At 49.3% G+C, this 18,887-nt stretch overlaps 1 protein-coding gene across 2 annotated transcripts in view; it reads left to right on the top strand.

Annotated features, from left to right (window-relative positions):
* The first annotated feature begins 4,101 nt into the window (after nucleotides 1-4,101).
* Nucleotides 4,102-18,887, top strand: part of ABCC12 (ATP binding cassette subfamily C member 12) — a 60,489-nt gene continuing 45,703 nt past the window's right edge. For both annotated transcript variants that reach the window (XM_053582103.1, XM_053582104.1), the window contains exons 1-8: nucleotides 4,102-4,258; nucleotides 6,130-6,285; nucleotides 8,359-8,506; nucleotides 8,759-8,992; nucleotides 11,092-11,265; nucleotides 11,735-11,882; nucleotides 15,143-15,291; nucleotides 18,018-18,125. In XM_053582103.1, coding sequence (XP_053438078.1) covers nucleotides 4,140-4,258; nucleotides 6,130-6,285; nucleotides 8,359-8,506; nucleotides 8,759-8,992; nucleotides 11,092-11,265; nucleotides 11,735-11,882; nucleotides 15,143-15,291; nucleotides 18,018-18,125 — 1,236 coding nt within the window. In that variant the 5' untranslated portion in view covers nucleotides 4,102-4,139. The remainder of the gene's footprint in view (nucleotides 4,259-6,129; nucleotides 6,286-8,358; nucleotides 8,507-8,758; nucleotides 8,993-11,091; nucleotides 11,266-11,734; nucleotides 11,883-15,142; nucleotides 15,292-18,017; nucleotides 18,126-18,887) is intronic.

The raw sequence follows: 18,887 nt of genomic DNA, 5'->3' as shown, positions 1-18,887 counted from the left end.
TTTTTTTTGAGACAGAATCTGCTGTGGCATCACAGCTCACAGCCACCTCCAACTCTTGGGCTTAAGCGATTCTCTGGCCTCAGCCTCCCAAGTAGCTGGGACTACAGGCGCCCGCCACAATGCCAGACTATTTTGTTTTGTTGTTATTGTTGTCATTGTTGTTTGGCAGGCCTGGGCTGGATTCGAACCCACCAGCTCTGGTGTCTGTGGCTGGCACCCTAGCCGCTGAGCTACAGGTGCCGAACCTGGCCAGGCATTTTGTAGACTATCCCTCAATTGATACCATGGTTTTCTCATGATTCGACTGAGGTTGTGGGTTTTTGAGAGGAACCCCACCGAGGCAAAGTGTCATTTTTGCCATATCACATCAAGGGTTTTTACCGTCGATGTGATTTGTCACATTGATGGTGACCGTGCTACCTGGCTGAGGTGATGTTTCTCCACTGTAAAGTTACTACATTTGTGCCCCTTTTCCTTCCTCTGGGAAGTGTCATGTTCCAGTTTATTGTTTCTCACAGGGTCATGGGCTGACAATTTTGACAGTACTGGACATGGGTACTTAATTGAACAATTACGTAAATAGGTGGTGTGTGGTGAGAACCAGGCTTCTCTCCCTTTGGAACTGAAGTTTGCAAACAAGCAGGGAGGAGGCTACAACCATAATTATGGCAATGGATTAAAGTTGGAGAATCAGTACGAATTCATCATCTGCTTAAAACACAGATGGTCACCACAGAAATGTTGATAGATACGTGTTTATGAGCTAGTTAATATACACCATATATTTCCTTACTTTGTCAGCTGAGAGGCCCTAGAGGCAACACCACTCCAGTAACAAAAAATAAACACATTGACTGCCCACACCTTGATTTCCAATGTTGTTCTCCAGTAGAAGTCACTACGTATGTGAGTCCATCAGTACATGGAGAAGTGAAACTTACCACAAGGGTACTTATTGGTAAATAGATATGTTATTGATTTGGAAGTATGTGAACTTTATGCAGATGGTAACAGAGCGTACGTATTTTCTGCAACTCATTTCTTTTCCTCTCAATTTATCACACGCTGGTATGTGGGCTCACTTCATTCAATTTTAGTGTGAAGTAGTAAAATATCGCATTCATAAAACAGTTTATTCATCTATTTTCCTATTTGTGAATGCTGAAGATGTAACAGAGCTGTTACAAATATTCCTGGATATTTTATTTATTTATTTATTATTATTTTTGAGACAGAGTCTCACTTTGTTGCCCTCTATAGAGTGCTATGACATTATAGTTCACAACAACCTCAAGCTCTTGGGCTTAAGCAATTCTCTTGCCTCAGCCTCTCGAGTAGCTGGGACTACAGTTGCCTGCTACAAAGCCCGGCTATTTTTAGCGATGGGGTCTTGCTCTGGCTCAGGCTGATTTTGAACCTGTGAGCTCAGGCAGTCCACCCACCTGGGCCTCCAAAGTACTGCGGTTACAGGTGTGATCCACTGTGCCTGGCCCTTATTCCTGGATATTTTAAAAGATATTTTAAAATGAGACCCCATCCTCAGTGGGTTGTTTCCTTGTGTTTTCCTAGATTGAACTTCAACGAGTATGAGGCAAGAGAGGATGGCAGGGGCAGGGGGCCTGTAAGGGGAATGGAATGGGCATGGAGGTTTCAGCCCCTCTGTATGTGATTGTTTGCTTGAAAAGGCACAATTTCTCCAGGGCAAGTAGGTCATTAGGAGGGTAATTGCTGCCTATGAGACTAAAAGGATTTTTAACTTCACCATGCAATGCCAAATTGCTGTACAAATTAGTTGTTCAATTTATATTCCCACTGATAGGGTTTGTGCCACACATATTCCAAGACTTATAATCTTTAGGCTTTTTAATAATGCCTATTTGAAGAATGAGAAATGGCTGTTATTATTATTGTGGTTTTATTTCACACTTCCCTTGTACTTAGAGATTGAGGTTTATTTGTTTGGGTCATCTATCAATTGCCTTTTGGTCACTTTTCCAATTGTTTGTCCTTCTATTATTGATGTATTGAGAATTACCTATATATTCTGCATACTAATTCTTTACAGTTAAATGCATCACATTTATATTAGCATGTTGCTTCTTTGAAAAATTATGTCTTTTGATTAACACCCATAATTTCAATGTTGTAAAATTTATAAGGCTTTTACTTTGGACTTGGTTTTTGAATATGCTTTAAGAAATCCTTTCCTGTCCTAACATAAACTTTTTTTTCTGTATTTACTTCTTGCTATGATCATGGTATTCTTTTTCCATGCTTTTACTTTCAATCTATTTGTGTCTTTATATTTAAAATACACTTCTCAAAGGCAGGATGTTGTATGATTTCATTTTTATATTCAGCCTGACAATCTTTTTTTTTTTTAATTGAAGTGTTTGGTTCATTTATATTTCATGTAATCATTGATATGGCTGGGTTTATCTCTCTATTTCTCCTTGCCTACATTTTTTAGGTTAATTGACTATTTAGTGTTTCATTTTATTTCCTTCATTAAGGAAAGGGGCTTTAACCCCTTTTGTCAGTATTTTTTCTCCCCTAGTGCTAACATATATTATCATTTGCATTTTAATGTTTGTTATTGTGTGCTTATTTCTCCCCTTCGGTGGGGGAGGATTTGTGTCTGAGACTTCTTTCATACTCATTATTATTCTTTCATTCAATAACTATGTACTGAACACATATAATGTGCTAGGTATTGGACATACAGCTGTGAACAAGACAGATGTGAAGCCCACAGTCTATTTGGGGAAATAGAAAAGTTAATAGGAAAGTTTTCCCAGAAAAGGCTATGTCTAAACTGAGCCTTGAATTATGAGCAGGAATTGGTCAAGTGAAGAAAGAGATATTAGATTGTTCAAGGTTGTGATAGTGATGAGTGTAAAGACCCACAGGCAGGAGAAACTGGCGATGTTTTCATGAAGTAGTAAGACATTCAGTATGGCAGGAGTGCAGCTAGAAGGAGCCAGTGGAAGGTGGAGAATAGAGGAGGATGCAGGCTGGACAGAAATTAACAGCTCCCTGTCTGGTAACGTCTCATTGAATTAGGAATCTTGGCCTGCTGCTATGGGATTCACATCATTAATATTCACTAACTGGATGATTTTGAGAGAACTACTACCAGTAAGACGTGTTGCCCCCTCCAGCTAATTAGATCGCTTCTGTTTTCACTGTGGGGGATTTACCCTTTTGAGGTGAAGACAGTTTGATTTTCAAATTCTACTGTAAAAACCCTCAAAGCATATTATTCACAGGGGTGCCTTTTGTAATATCAGCAAGGGATTTTGCAGGGTTAGTGGCAAAGGGTGGGACCGAAGGTTTTTCGTGTACAGAGACTACCCCAGATTAGAGGGTCTTGCTCATTTTCTGTCCATCTTGAGTAGCTCTCTCCTGCCTGTGGTCCTCTGTTCCCTCCTCTTTATAATGAGAAATTTGCAAAAGGTTGCAGCTGGAACACTTCCAGCTCTGCCATGCGGGTTTTATTTGCCATTAATAGTTAGGTTTGTGGACTGGACAGACTTGCCAAAAAGGATCCTTTCCAACTTGGCTGTTGGTTCTTGCTGGGTGCAGTGGCCAGAGGTGTGGGCAGTGGGCCTGTTCAGATGTGGCCAGTCCTGAGGGGTGGCTTTGTCACAGTTCTCTGACCGCTGCTATTGGGATAAAAGTCTGTGGGTATCAGGCTTCTGTATCTGAGGGTCTGACAAAAGAAGTGTGCATGTGACTGACACATTCTAGGTCACACTGAGACAGAAAATCCATTTTTCCGGGGGCTGTTTTGCTGGGTTGAGACTCAGCTTTGGCCACTGAGCTGTCTCCCAAGAGAAAACCCATGATAGCCTTTTCTGCTCTCAGCCAACCCAATGGTGGGAGAAGAACCAAACGTCTTACTAATAAGAAAGCCCCAGAGTGGAATTAGGGATAGGGAGGGGCTTTTTTTCACACTCTCCCATACATGTGAAAGCCAACTGGTGAAAACCCAGTTCTGAGGAGTCAAGCCGGGGAACTGATCTGGGTGGAGTAGGGCTGCCGACCCCATTGTAGAAGTCAACTCTCAGCAGGCCTTCCCCATCTCTCTGCTGTAGGGTAAAAGTGTCCCTCGCCCAGGGCTCCAGACTGCCATCAGGATGGTGGGTGAAGGCGCCTACCTTATCTCAGATCTGGACCGGCGGGGCCAGCGGAGATCCTTTGCGGAGAGATATGACCCCAGCCTGAAGACCATGATCCCAGTGCGTCCCTATGCAAGGTAAGTCAGGAGACAGGGAAGGAGCTGCAGGGATAGTCGGAGCCCCCCCAGGTGAGTGGGCCCTGCTTCCGCTCCCCTGTGCTGCCCCTCTGCTTGCCCTGTGGCTGTCCATCTGTCCACTCATCCACTCAGCAACTCACTTCTTGTCTCCTCCTGTCCTTTGGTGAGAGGGAAGCAATGACTCAGGTTAGGGAGGGCTTTCCATATGCCTAACGAACATCCTCTCACTTACTCTTCACAACCCCCCTGCAGGTACTGTTCTTATCTTTATCTGACAGGAGAGGAAACCGAGGCACAGAGAGGTTAGGGAATTGCGTAAGGCTCATCAGGTGGCCTTTGCTTTGTAACACGTCACCTCAACAATTCCCAGCTTAAAACAATTGCCACTTATTTAGCTTTCAATGTTATGGGTGGCCCATAAAATAAAGCCACTTGGGCTGAGCTTAGTTGGCTGGTTCCTTTGGTTTTGACTAGGCTTCCTGACGCACCTGCTGGTCAGTAAGGTGGCCGGCTGTTGGCTGGGGCGGTGGGGCCAAACGGGTGGTGCAGCTGCTCCGCCTCCAGTGGGCCAACCCCGGCTCTTTCTGGAGAACACTAGCGGCTCCTGGGAGAGTGCTGGAGCAGGCTGGGCTTCACCGCCACCGGCACACCATGGTATTCTACTGGCCAAAGTTCAGATTTAAGGTGTGGAGGAAAAGACTTGTCCTCTTGATGGAATGAGCACAGTCACAGTCCAAGGGGCTGGGACACAGATGGGGAAAGAATGGGGCTGTTTTTGAACTCTGGGATAGAAACGGAGGCAGTGTGACTTCCAGGCTCACCTGAGCTCCACTGTCAAGGTCCAGGAGCAGCGTCTGCCACACGCAAGGCTCTTACGGGTCCAGTACTTGGTGGATAAGACTCTAGTGTCTTTTACTATTTCTCAGTGGTTGATTTCTCAAGGGCAAATGTGGAAATTCCTGTTTTCAAGGGTTGATTTCCTCTTTCTTTCTTTCCTTCTCCTCTTCTTCCTGTTCTTTTTCTCCCTTCCTCCTCCTCCTCCTCTTTCTCCAGCTTCTGTCAGTTTCTCCTCCCTTTTGCCTCCCTTATCTTTTTTCTTATCTGACAGGTAATATCTATGTGACTCTTTACATGTATTAATTTTGGTTCTCACAATAAACCGTGAGTTGGCCCCCAGCTCTCGCCCTTTTGGGATGCCCACCCCCCGGGTGCGCCCTGCCCTGGCCTCTCCCACTCTCCTGAGAGCAGAGGGCATGTGCCTGGTCCTTCTGAGGGTCAACCAGCAGCTGTCAATTCCCTCACCCATCAAACAGAGCCAGGACTCTTGTTCCTGTTGGGTGGTCCTGAGGCTCAAGCACTGGTGGCTGTTCAACCACTGGCTCATGGGGAAAAACCCTTAGTTTGTAGCAATTACCCATTTTTATGGTGTAATACTCCCACTGTGGCCAGTTTCAAGCCACCAACATGACACTGCTGCATGAGGAGTGGGGAGAGGCGCATGGCAGCACACTGCTCTGTGGTCTGTCCACCACGCACAGGTGTGAAGAAAATAACCTGGAGGGCACATGTAATGGGTGAATAATTAGGAAGTGTTGAGTGCTATTGCCTTTACCTGTGAGATAATTTCTTTAAACTGATGTACTTTAATCTTGAATTAAATTACATACATTTAACAAATGACCTGCAAAATTCCTGAAAATTTAACAATCAGCTCATTAGTTGGCTCCAGCACACCACTGCTCAAAGGGCTAATGGGTGACAGGTTCTGTGTGTGGCTGTGGTCCTTACTGTACTGACAAATTCCAGCCAGAGAGAGAGTCAGGGCAATGACCCCAACACCCTGGAACACTGAGCACGTTGCTCGTCTGTAGGTCGGCGACCAACCCAATAGACGACGCAGGGCTGCTCTCCTTTGCCACGCTTTCCTGGCTCACACCAGTGATGGTTAAAGGCTACAAGCGTGAGCTGACTGTGGACACCCTCCCCCCCTTGTCACCGTATGACTCGTCTGACACCAACGCCAAAAGGTACCAGGTCACCTCTGGGGAGGAGCACACCCGGGAAGGGGCCCCGTGGGCCCTTTTTTTACCCTCCCCAATCTCCCCAGCATGGCAGTTGACACCCTTGGGCGCTAGTGGCCCTTCTCAGGGACAGCTCTGTGAGACTGAGACCGGACTGCCCAGTCTCTGGGGAGGTGAGGACTGGGTGGAGTTGGTGGGGAGAGGGGAGCTGGGGAGCTATGGGCTGTGTTCAGTCCGTCTGGGTGGGCTGTCGGCTGGGGCACAGAGAGGACAGAGGCTTGCTCTCTGCTAGTCAGAGCCCACCTGGGCTAGTTTAAAAACTGTTGTTGGATTTTTATATCACAACATATATTTGGGTCGATCCAAATGAAACTGCCAATATTTGACAATTTTGACTTGTAAAAACGTAAATGTCATTGGTCCAACCTAATTCATGTTCATTATACAAATGTTAAAGCAACAGAAGTTCACACGGCGGGAGCATCCTCACCATGCTCCCGCTGTACCTGGAGGGGGGCTCTGTGAAAATGTCAGTGCGGCTCTCTCCTGAATTTTTCTACCTGGATTAAACATGCCCTGGGCTACCATCTTCTACAGATCAATACCTCTTCTTCTCCCTCCCCAATCATAGGTCATGTTTTAAAAAATTTGAACAGCAAAGGGCACCTACTGCACAGTTGTTCATCACTGTGCTCGCTGCAGTTAAGAGTTCATAAAGATTTTCCATGTTGGCACCGAGATGTCCACTTTGCTCTTCCCAACAGCTGTGCTGGACTCCATGCCTCTGAGGACCTATAAAGTCATAAGCAATGGGGATGCACCGGGGGTGTCAGTAATGGCCTGTCATTGCCTCTAGAATTGTCCTTCCCCTCATTTGCACCCTGAGGAAATCTCAGTCACCCTGAAGTGGTAACTTCCAAAATCCACAACTTGGAGCAAGTTGCCAGGGAGCTCTGAGGAAAGCTGGGCCAGCATCCATGGAGCCTGGACTGGGTCTTCCCCCTCTGCTCTGGCTTCTGGCTCTGGTTTTCTATCCAACATCAGCTTAGGCTTTCCTCTGAGCCTCCATGCTCTGCCCCGCCCCGGGGTGATCTCCACCATTCCAAAGGCTCATTCCAGTGTCAGTCTGTGGCCAAGGCTTCTGCTCCAGGCCCACAGTCCCTGTGCCCAGCTCCTGGTCATGCACACGGACGCCTTCCCGAAACTGTGCCTGCTCTCACTGTTCTCCTTCCTTTCCCTGTCTCCATGAACTCCACTCACACAGGTGCTCAAGCCAGGAACCCGGGCCTGTCCTCCATCTTCTTCCCTCACCATCTGATTCACTTGCAGTCCCATCTACCTCCGTCCATCTGTCCCCACGCCCACTGCCGTCTACCTCCGTCCATCTGTCCCCACGCCCACTGCCGTCTACCTCCGTCCATCTGTCCCCACGCCCACTGCCGTCTACCTCCGTCCATCTGTCCCCACGCCCACTGCCACCCCAGCACTGGCACTGTCCTGCTGTGGTCTCTTGCTTTCTCCTTTGCTCTCCCCACAATCTGGTCAACCTCATAAGAGTTTCCAGGGCTCAAAATGATCTTCTCACAATGGCCTAAAACCCTGTGGCACTTCCTTTGCACTTGGAATGAGCTCTGACCTCTGTACTGAGGTCCCGACTGCCTGTGTCCATCAGCTTGGCCCGCCTTGCTCCTTGGTGCACCACGCTCCTGTTGCTTGTCCTTCCTTCAGATCTTTGCAGTGCAGGAAGTCCTCTCGGCCCTGGGGATGATTTTTCTCTCGGCTTCTCCCTTGGCTCTGTCTTCTTATCAGAGCTGAGATTACAGCAGATATGGGCAGAAGGCGGAGGAAACAAGTGCCCACACGCCACATGTCACACCAGTTTGTGCCCAGGCAGCGCCTCCACCCCTGCTGGTGCCACCGGCCCAGGAAAGAAGAAAGGAGAGCCAGTGTTGTTTGTTGGGGACACCCCTGCCAGGGAGAGGGCCGTGCTCAGCAGCCTTGCAAAGGCTTATTCCCCAGGGTGACACCAAACTGCAAGCAGAAGTGTCAGTCCCTTTCCCCTCCATCCTCTCATCACAGATTTCGAGTCCTCTGGGATGAAGAGGTAGGAAGGGTGGGTCCTGAGAAGGCCTCCCTGGGCCGCGTGGTCTGGAAGTTCCAGAGGACCCGTGTTCTGATGGACGTCCTGGCCAACATCCTGTGTATCATCATGGCGGCCATCGGGCCGGTGAGTTGGCCCTTCCCTGTGCTGCCTGTGCAGGCCCCAGCCTGGCAAGAGCATCATTAGTTACTTTCTCTATGAGCCAGCAAGTTCAGTGCACTGCCATTATCTCTGCGCTCCTTGGGGGCAAATTTTCCATAAAGCTAATCCTTCTCAATCAAGCACAGCAGCAGCCACCAAATAATTAAAAAGTTTGCCTCCTAAAGCCAGTGTGCTGACACTGTCTGGGCCTCCTCTGCCCCACTCCCTGTTTTACAGACGGTTCTCATTCACCAGATCCTCCAGCAGACCGAGAATGCCTCCCGGAAGGTCTGGGTTGGCATCAGCCTATGTGTGGCCCTTTTTGTCACCGAGTTTACCAAGGTCCTGTTCTGGGCCCTTGCCTGGGCCATCAATTACCGCACTGCGGTCCGGCTGAAGGTGGCCCTCTCCACCCTGGTTTTCGAAAACCTGGTGTCCTTCAAGACGCTGACGCACATCTCTGTCGGTGAGGTGAGCTGGTCCCAAGAGACAGGGTTAGAAGGTCAGCTCTGCGTGCTGAGCATGTGTGAGGTGCACTACTTGGCAGGTTTAGAAGGTCAGCTCTGCATGCTGAGGGTGTGTGAGGTGCACTGCTCGGCAGGGTTGGAAGGTCAGCTTTGCGTGCTGAGCGCGTGTGAGGTGCACTGCTCGGCAGGGTTGGAAGGTCAGCTCTGCATGTAAGCGTGTGTGAGGTGCACTGCTTGGCAGGTTTAGAAGGTCAGCTCTGCGTGTGAGCGTGTGTGAGGTGCACTGCTCGGCAGGGTTAGAAGGTCAGCTCTGCGTGTGAGCGTGTGTGAGGTGCACTGCTCGGCAGGGTTGGAAGGTCAGCTCTGCGTGTGAGCGTGTGTGAGGTGCACTGCTCGGCAGGGTTGGAAGGTCAGCTCTGCGTGTGAGCGTGTGTGAGGTGCACTGCTCGGCAGGGTTGGAAGGTCAGCTCTGCGTGTGAGCGTGTGTGAGGTGCACTGCTCGGCAGGGTTGGAAGGTCAGCTCTGCGTGTGAGCGCGTGTGAGGTGCACTGCTCGGCAGGGTTGGAAGGTCAGCTCTGCGTGTGAGCGTGTGTGAGGTGCACTGCTCGGCAGGGTTGGAAGGTCAGCTCTGCGTGTGAGCGTGTGTGAGGTGCACTGCTCGGCAGGGTTAGAAGGTCAGCTCTGCGTGTGAGCGTGTGTGAGGTGCACTGCTCGGCAGGGTTAGAAGGTCAGCTCTGCGTGTGAGCGCGTGTGAGGTGCACTGCTCGGCAGGGTTAGAAGGTCAGCTCTGCGTGTGAGCGCGTGTGAGGTGCACTGCTCGGCAGGGTTAGAAGGTCAGCTCTGCGTGTGAGCGCGTGTGAGGTGCACTGCTCGGCAGGGTTAGAAGGTCAGCTCTGCATGTGAGCGTGTGTGAGGTGCACTGCTCGGCATGGTTAGAAGGTTAGCTCTGCATGTAAGCGTGTGTGAGGTGCACTGCTTGGATGAGCGCCTGCACCCCCCTTTTGCCTGTCTGTGTCCCACCCAGCATGTCTCTTCTCCCTGCTGTGAGGTGGTGCCGGCTCAAGATGGCAGGTCAGTTCAAACTGGAACTGGGCTCAGGGATGACTCCATCCATCCTTGTGCTTGTCCTGAGGGCCCTGAGACAGGACAGAACACACTATGGGCATTTAATAAACTGATCAACTGGTGGGTCCAATAATCCCAACTGTATGGTGTTAGGGGTACCTCACTGGGATAAAGACCATGCTGGTTGGCCTTCAGAGCTGACATTTTCTTGAGCCCTTAATCTTTAGTGATAAAATCATTCCACTTACCCCAAAAAATATTTTCCTAATGAAGGGAGCCCCAGGTGTGAGGTAGGATGAAGGACTTGCTGCTTTCTCACAGCTGCTCTCAGTGCATTCTCTATCATTTATGAGTAAAGCCAGCTGCATGTAACAGAGCACTCAGGGGAAAAGTGGATTCCACAAGAAGGTTTATTTCAGTCTATGTCAAAGGAGTTGGGAAGTGAACAATCCAGGGCTAGTGCAGGGCTTCCAGAGCCCTACATCTTTCTTCACTGCCCCAGCACAGGGCTCCCATAGGGCTCAATATGGGTGCTGGAGCTCCAGCCATCACAACTGTCCTTCAGACAGCTGGGAGGAGGCATGAGAAAACCAAAGTGGTGAGCCTTCCAGGTTGAGGCAGCCCTCTTTTAAGAATTCATCCCAGAAGTCCCAGCTGATACTTTGAGTTACATCTCATTGTCCTTAATATGGTGACAGGGCCACACTCCTTCCACAAAGAAGCTGGGGAATGTGATCTTCTCACTGGGTCCCTGGCAAGATTGTCTTCACAAAGAAGAAGGGGAAATAGATACAGGGCAGGCAGCCGCCAGTCTCTCCAGTATGCTCTGGGATAGTAATATTACCGTTAAGTCTTTCTTCACCAGGATTCTCAGTCCTTACAGACTGGCTGCTCATACTCAGGCCAGAATGAGGCCCATGGAATCCACCTCATCAGCATCTGGATGGCTCCTCACGGGTCAGCCCCTCACTGAAGCCCTCAGCTGAGGATGTGCTGGGTGACTCTCCCAGAGCCTGAGCCCCTGTGCTTTCTTTACAGGTGCTCAACACGCTGTCCAATGACAGTTACTCCTTGTTTGAAGCGGCCTTGTTTTGTCCCTTGCCAGCCACCATCCCTCTCCTAATGGTGGTTTGTGCGGTGTATGCCTTTTTCATTCTGGGGCCCACGGCTCTCGTTGGGATCTCCGTGTACATCATCTTCATCCCCGTCCAGGTAACGGCAGGCCCTGGCCGTCGTCACTGCTATGGATTTGTGCTTCTCACACACACTTTTGGTGACTTAGATGGGGGGCTTCAGTTCTTTCTGGTGTGGGGACCTGAAGCCTGTGTCTTGCCTTGAGCTCTCAGGCATGCTTCCTTTTGCTGGCACAGGGCAGCTTTTTAAAACCTTGAATGCTCTGGGGCAGGGTGGAGGGGGGCATGCTTCTTCGTATTGCCAAAGTCCCTAGCACTCCTACTGTGTCCTGGCTTGTATCACCTGCCTGATACATTCCTGTGCTTGTATCACCTGCCCGATACCCAGACTGACTGCATCAGCTGGTCACCTCTCAAAGGAAGGGCTGAGAATCTCAGGCCAACTTCCCTTAGAACTTCTCCTGGCACCTGGACTCAGATCCCGGGATGTTTCGGCCAACTGCAACTCAGAATTCTCTCTGAACACTGTTTTTGTACCTTGATTTCAGATGTTCATGGCGAAGCTCAATTCAGCTTTCCGGAGATCAGCAATTTCAGCGACAGACAAGCGAATTCAGACAATGAATGAGTTTCTGACCTGCATCAAGCTGATCAAAATGTACGCCTGGGAGAAACCTTTCACAAACACCATTCAAGGTAGGGTGAGAGCGGCTGCTTAAAGAACCATTTACCTATAGAATGTGCTCTTCAAGGGTTTTTAACAGTCAAGTACCAAAGGGTGGGCTCAGGTCCTGACATGAGGAAGAAGCGGTTTTCACACATCTGATTAAGGCCAACAATTGAACAAGTGAAAACATCCATGAGGGGGGTCAGTGCCTGACATGCCCCTGCTCCCCGATTGGTACTCGACAGTTGGTTCCCAGGGCCAGGCATTCCAGAAGGAGGCTGAGAGGACCCTCTCTCCCCCAGCTGCTCTGCCAAGTCAAAGGATTTTCAAAGGATTGTGGCATTTTTTAAAAAGACCCAGGCACCTGTTCTGGTGAACTGAAGGGTGAGTGACACATGGTTTCCCATGTAGCTCCTGATACTGACCAATTACCTTTGCAAAAATAATCTACTAAAACATTGTGAGCAGGGAAAAAAAGCTGTCTCAAGCTATTTCCTTGACTTAGAAGATGTCTGCCTGTGAGTGCACCCTCCTCCCTCCCCCCACACAGAGGCTTCTCCTGTGTTGTCCTCCCTGTAGCAGCCCTGTTGTGCTTGGGAGACTTGCTGACTCAACCTGCCTTGGGCAGATAGGAGGATGCATATTCAGTTCTGTTTTTTTTTTTTTTTTTAGATGATATAGAAACAATTTCAATCAAATATAAATGCAAATCTAATTGCAGGGACATTTACATAATTGCTGACATAGACTCAGGTGGTTCTCTGGTTAATGACCTGAACCACTGTTACAATTGACTCTGGATCTGCAGTTACACTTTGCGCCAGCATGTAATTGGGCTGAAGCTGTGTGTCCCCACTTTAGGGAGTGGCTTTAGAAAGCCTGCTGAGTGTGACAAAGGCAGTGCCCCAGGTTGGGACACCAGCAGCCCTGGGGGACCCTCTTGTAGGGTCCAGAAACACCTCCTTACACTCTGAGTTCTCTTCACCATGATTTAATTTGATCTGAGTAAATTTGATTCTATTTGACCCAACTCAATTTAACTCATCAATTTAATTCAGTAAAGACATACCAAATTCCTAGTAGTTGCAAGGCTGGGGAGCTACACAAATGATTGGGAAAGGGCTCCTGCTTTGCAGATTAAGAGAGGATGAGATAACTAAGTTCAAAAATAGCTGCACGCTTGCTGGCTCTGCCTTCAGCATACATCCGGAATCCATCTGCTTCCCTTCACTCCACCACCGCCCCAGTGCGAGCTGACATCCTCTCTCGCTCCTGGACTGGGGCAAGAGCGTCTAGGAGACTCCCTGCTCCCCCCTTCCTCCTGCAATCTGTTATGCACTCAGCAGCCAGAGTGACCTTTGAAAAATGTCAGTCAGATCCTGTTCCTTGCCTGCTGGAAAATCTTTACTGGCTTCTCATCACACATAGATTACTCAAACTTAGGTCTTTTGAATGAAATCCAAATTCCTTCACATGGCCTGATAGGTTCAACGTGAGCCAGCCCCTGGTGACCTCTATGACCTCATCACATTTTACCCTAACCTTTCCTAACTCTGCTCCAGCCCTGGGAACCTGCTGTCTGTTTCTAGGATGCATCACTCACATTCGTGCCCCAGGACCTTTGCATTTACTGTTTCTGTTCCCTGGAAATACTCCCCTGCTGGATGTTGATGGTGACTTTATCTGGACTTCAGGTCTCTTCACAATGTCCAAAGAGGACTTCTGGACCACAGGCCCAAGCACATCCACACTCTGCCTCTTAACTATGCCACCCTGCTCATTTCGTTCATACCACTCAACATAATTTATAGTTATTTGGTTGTTCATTGAAAGCTGAGGCCCTTTCCACTACTTTACTCCCCAGCACCAAGCTTGGCACCTTGTACAGTAGATGAGTAATAAAATTTATTGAGTAATAGCCAGGCATTGTGGCAGGCACCTGTAGTAGTAGTCCCAGCTACTTGGGAGGCTGAGGCAAGAGAATCGCTTAAGCCCAAGAGTCAGAGGTTGCTGTGAACTGTGATGGCACAGCACTCTACCGAGGGCAACATAGTAAGACTCTGTCTCAAAAAAAGAAAAATTCATTGAGTAGTGATACATGAGTTAATTACCCTACAGGGTAAAATGAGGAAAGTGCCACCAGAGCAACTGGGAGAAGCCTGATGGGCCAGCACACTGGGTTGGGATGGGGGGTGGAGGGTCAGGAAAGGCTTCCTGGGGGAGGTGGATTTCAGGTGGTACAGAATAACAGGAAGGATTTGAACACAGCACTGGGGAAGTCCCCTGGGATGAGCGAAGGCCTGGAAGTGGTGATGTGAGGGTGCACCCGGGGAAAAGGAGGGGGCTGGGTGTCCCCCAGGTGAAGGGTGTGTGGATAGCAGGACTTGGATCCTGGAGTGGGCTCCAGTCCTGCCCCGACCACTTAAAGGCAAGTTACTCAACCTGATTTGCCAGTTTGCTTTCCTATTGAAAGGGCATAATAGGGGCCTCACTCTCACCACACACCATTGTAATGGGATGGCGCCTCTGCAGTGCTGGGCAGAGTGCCTGGCACCTGGTGAGTGATAAGAACAGCCATGGCTGCCCTGTCACTGATGGGAAGGGGCTTTGGCAGCTGAGGCTGGAGTTGGGATTGCAGACTGAACACCGGGGAAGGAGGCTTGAATTTATGCTGGGAGCAGTGCAGAGTCACTGGCATCTTCTAGACTTAGGAAAGGCAGAAAGGCTGTTGAATTTTTGTGGCTGGCTGTTCTTGGGACACCAGGCTGGGAGCCCCCAATCTGGCAGACTTCAGGCCAGATTGTCCCCTACAGTACAGTATTTAAAAACTTTTTTGTCAATGAGTAGAGAGATGCCTCACAAAAATTCGAATCTTAGACCGTGCGGGCAGTTGATGGTCTGGAAACCAAGGAGTGGCCACCCCTCTCATGGAGACACCTGCTCCTCATTCTGCTTGACTCTGCAGCCCCCCTCCTCCGTCTTACTTTTGGGATGCCCCCTTCATCCATAGGACTTGCTTGGGCCCTATGGGCATCAGGGGTTGTGACTCCTGACATGGAGGGTCTCAGGGCTGGAAGGGACCTTGGAGCCCATCTGGTGCTGGCAGCTGACAGGTCCTGAGCTCCCATCCTGTGCTGGCTTTGTGCTGGGACTTTCTATACTTCCTTGCATCTAGGCTCACAGCAGGACTCACTGGCTCACTTGGAGGGGGACAAGCCGGGTATGCATCTCTTAACGCTGGTGCTTGACATGCAAAATTAGACCACCTTGGACTCTTTCTGCTTTGCAGATATAAGACAGAAGGAAAGGAAATTACTGGAAAAAGCTGGGTTTGTCCAAAGTGGAAACTCGGCCCTGGCACCCCTTGTGTCCACCGTGGCCACCGTGCTAACGTTCACCTGCCACGCCCTTCTGAGGCGCGAGCTCACCGCCCCTGTGGTAAGAACCGGCTCTTTTGCACCCGACTCTGGCAAGTCCCAGGTGGGAAGCCCCGTACTGGCTTTGCACAATACCTTCATCCAAACGATCAATTGCAGGAGGCCAAATCATACCGGAATTTAAACCCCACTTTTTTTTTTTTTTTTTTTTGAGACCGAGTCTCACTATGTCATCCTTGGTAGAGTGCCATGGTGTCACAGCTTACAGCAATCTCAAACTCTTGGGCTTAAGCGATTCTCTTGCCTCAGCCTCCCAAGTAGCTGGGACTACAGGAGCCTGCCACAATGCCTGGCTGTTTTTTTGTTGTAGTTGTCATGGTTGTTTAGCAGGCCCAGTTGGGTTCGAACCTGCCAGCCTCGGTGTGGGTGGCCAGCACCCTAACCAGTGAGCTACAGGTGCGGACCCAGTGTGGGGTGACAAGGGCCCAGGAGGGCACGGCAGTGACTCTACCTGGTCCATGGCAGGGCAGGAGAAGTAGTTAAAGTTGGAACACAATTTCACATTTGGAAAAAAAGGAGGCCAAATGAACACTTGGCTGTTTTATTCATATAGACCACAAGAAGGAGACTTTGGGAGAGTTCTCTGGTTTTAGGAGAGGTGGTAATGTTGGGGGTAACCACGTCTGCCTTATTTAAGTCCCGACTCTGAGACTTACTGGCCATGACCCTGGCAGCTCACTGAGCCTCTCTTGCCTTGGTTTTGTCATCTGTAAGTGGGATGACAATAGTCCCCATTATTGCAGTCGTGAGGGCTGGATGCATTGTCTTATGTGAAGCAGGTGGCACCAGCCCAGCTGATAGGTGTAGCCCAAGTGTGGGCTTTTCTCACTGAGCCAGGCACATGAGGAGCCTCAGAGGGGGAACTGGGATGAAGGGGAGATGTTTGTGTTGTAAACAAGGCTTGCACATTTCCTCAGCTAGAGGGAAATGATCCCTGGCTTAAATAAAGAAAAAATCAGCGAGGGCGGCGCCTTGGCTCAAGGAGTAGGGTGTCTGCCCCATATATCGGAGATGGCAGGTTCAAACCTGGCCCCAGCCAAAAAACTGCAAAAAAAAAAAAAAGAAAAAAGAAAAAAATCAGCTAACCTATGAAACCAAGGGCAGATAGTTCGAGGAAGCTCACAGAGGAAGAATTGCACCCTAATCTCAAGGGGAACAGCAGGCTGATGTTTGTGAAGCCAGGAGGCTCTTGCCAGGGCATCTTGTGTGAGGCTGTTAATCCCATTCACGCCCTGTGTTTCTTGGTGAGCTGTTTTTATCTTCTCTGGTTTTTCAGTGGGTGACAGCTCATGTCCAGTTTACTCTGGCATCCTCCCGGGCCTTGAACCCAGCTGTGAACCCTGAGCCAGGATGAATGACAGTGATCGACCACACCCCAAACAGAACGGATTCCCCAGTTCTGATTATTGTGACTACTTTCCATGATCCCAAACAAAAAAAAAATTTTTTTTTATCTAGTAACGCATCAAGCAAATCATTTTGAAATCAAATAAAACACACGTAGTTAATATTTTCCAGCACAATGGTTTAGAAGAAATCCAGGACCAAACCACATTTTCTGAATGCAAAGCCCTGATTTCTTTGGATTCAGAATTCCTTGCAGTGACTTCCTCCTCTGGGGCCATGTCAGTTGTTGGTTGGCCCCCAGGTGCTCGGTCACATAAGGCCTCCTAGGAGCTCTGCCAGTTGGGGCCTGGGCTTCCTGAGCCTGGGTGATGGTTGGGAGCTGGGAGAATTGAGTTTCCTTAGAAACTGTTTTGGGCACCTGGTATATTGGGACCATCCTTGATCATCCTCTTAAGGAAGGGACAGGATTAGTTGGAGCCTGGGGCTGTCTGTGGTATCCACTCAATGGCAGGCAGGATCACTCTGGATTTGTAGGAGAAAGTTGAGTTATTAATTCCTTAAGTGGGTGGCTAGGGAGGGGCTGCTAATCACAAGGCAGGTGGCAAAATGGAATCTGAGATGAGATTGTGCACCCCTGGGGTGTGAAAGCAAGGGAGCAGACTCATCTTTATTGAGGCCATACAATATTCACCACCCACTAGGGGGCCAGGGGAGGGAGGCCCCGTGGAGGGAGGTGGGTTTCTTTGGGGACAATAATTGGACAAAGGCTTTCAAATCTGGCCTGGGTGTGTGAAGTGGCAAGGCATGGAGGCCTGGTCCTGGGGGTACGAGAGACTACACTCCAGCAGCCAGCAGGTCCTTCCAGGGAGCTCCTGCCTTTGGCCCTGGGCGTGCGTGCGCAGTGGGGATGAATTAAGATTCTACCCCTTATTTAACCCTTAAATCTTAATTCATTCCAGGAGGTTGAGTGCTCTAGCTCCTGGGGGTCTGATGTAAGAGCTGAGAGCAGGGACTTGGGAAAATCTGCACAGGGCAGATTGAGCAAATGGTCAGGCTCAAATAAAGATGTGGCAGGAATGGAGATTCCCAAATGTTTCATTTAGAGGCCTGCCTCAGACTCTTTCCTTCTGGATCAACAGAGGGAAGAGAATACATTTTCTACCATTTTGGTGGAAATCCAAAAGCAAAATAGATTAAGATGCTGCTGGCCTTAATTTGCCAACCCGTGGTTTCTGAGCCATGAAATGAAAAAATTGTTCCTCTGCAAATTCCAACTGTGCCAGCATTTCTCGTCTCAGTAAGTGTAACCCCCACGGGCGTAATGGTGTAGGCCAAGGCAGCCTCCCAACCTAAACCCCCACACCTCTCTTTTGTTCTCAGGCATTTAGCGTGATTGCCATGTTTAATGTGATGAAGTTTTCAATTGCAATCTTGCCTTTCTCCGTCAAAGCAGGGGCTGAAGCCAGTGTCTCTCTAAGGAGAATGAAGGTATAAATGACACTGGGTGAGTAGCAAAGAGAGATCTCATTTGTGGATGGGAAAATGCTCAGATATGGATGCTGTACCAACCCCTGGGGGGACTGGGTCGCCTGTTGGGCCGACACTGGGAGAAGGGCATCTTTTCAGAGTTGGCTGGATACATGTGCACAGGGGAAGGACCAGGCAGTTTTATGTGTGGTCTGCCCTTGTAGGAGAAATGAGATAGAGTCTCTGTGCATGCAGAAGGTATTTCTGGCCCCTTATCCAACCGTTAAATCTTAATTCATTCCAGGAGTGGGGTTGGGTTTGCACTGCCATCTCCCCTTTGTCCTGTGACGGTGAGGAGATGGAAGTGATTGAGAGGGTGGAGGGACTCCACGTTAGGCAGCCCTTTAGCTACTCGACTCATTTTTTTACTCATCAAATTTTTGCTGTGTGCCTCGTGTATCTGTAAGACACGCAGGAAATGGAAACAGAAGGAGAGGCCTTTGTCCTCAGGAGCCTCTAGTCCAGTGTAGGAGCAGGTACCCTGGTAATTTCTATAAATGGTGAGGTTCCTTATGATATCCAGGAAAGGCAGATCAGGTTTGTTTAATGTTCAGGTGAGCAAAGCAAAAGAGAGGAGGGCAGGGTAGTCAAGAAAAAAGCATGATTTGGTTGGAGGATCTTACAACCTGAGCTGGAAATAATCTGACAGGCATCATAAGCATCCCCAGTTTCTGCTCCCTGCCAGTCATTCACCATCTACACCCAGCCAATCAGGAGCCCTGT

The sequence above is a fragment of the Nycticebus coucang genome, chromosome 2, assembly GCF_027406575.1.
Source record: "Nycticebus coucang isolate mNycCou1 chromosome 2, mNycCou1.pri, whole genome shotgun sequence".
NCBI lineage: Eukaryota > Metazoa > Chordata > Mammalia > Primates > Lorisidae > Nycticebus > Nycticebus coucang.
Note: the sequence above shows the minus strand (reverse complement) of the source record. Positions and strands in the feature narration are given on the sequence as shown.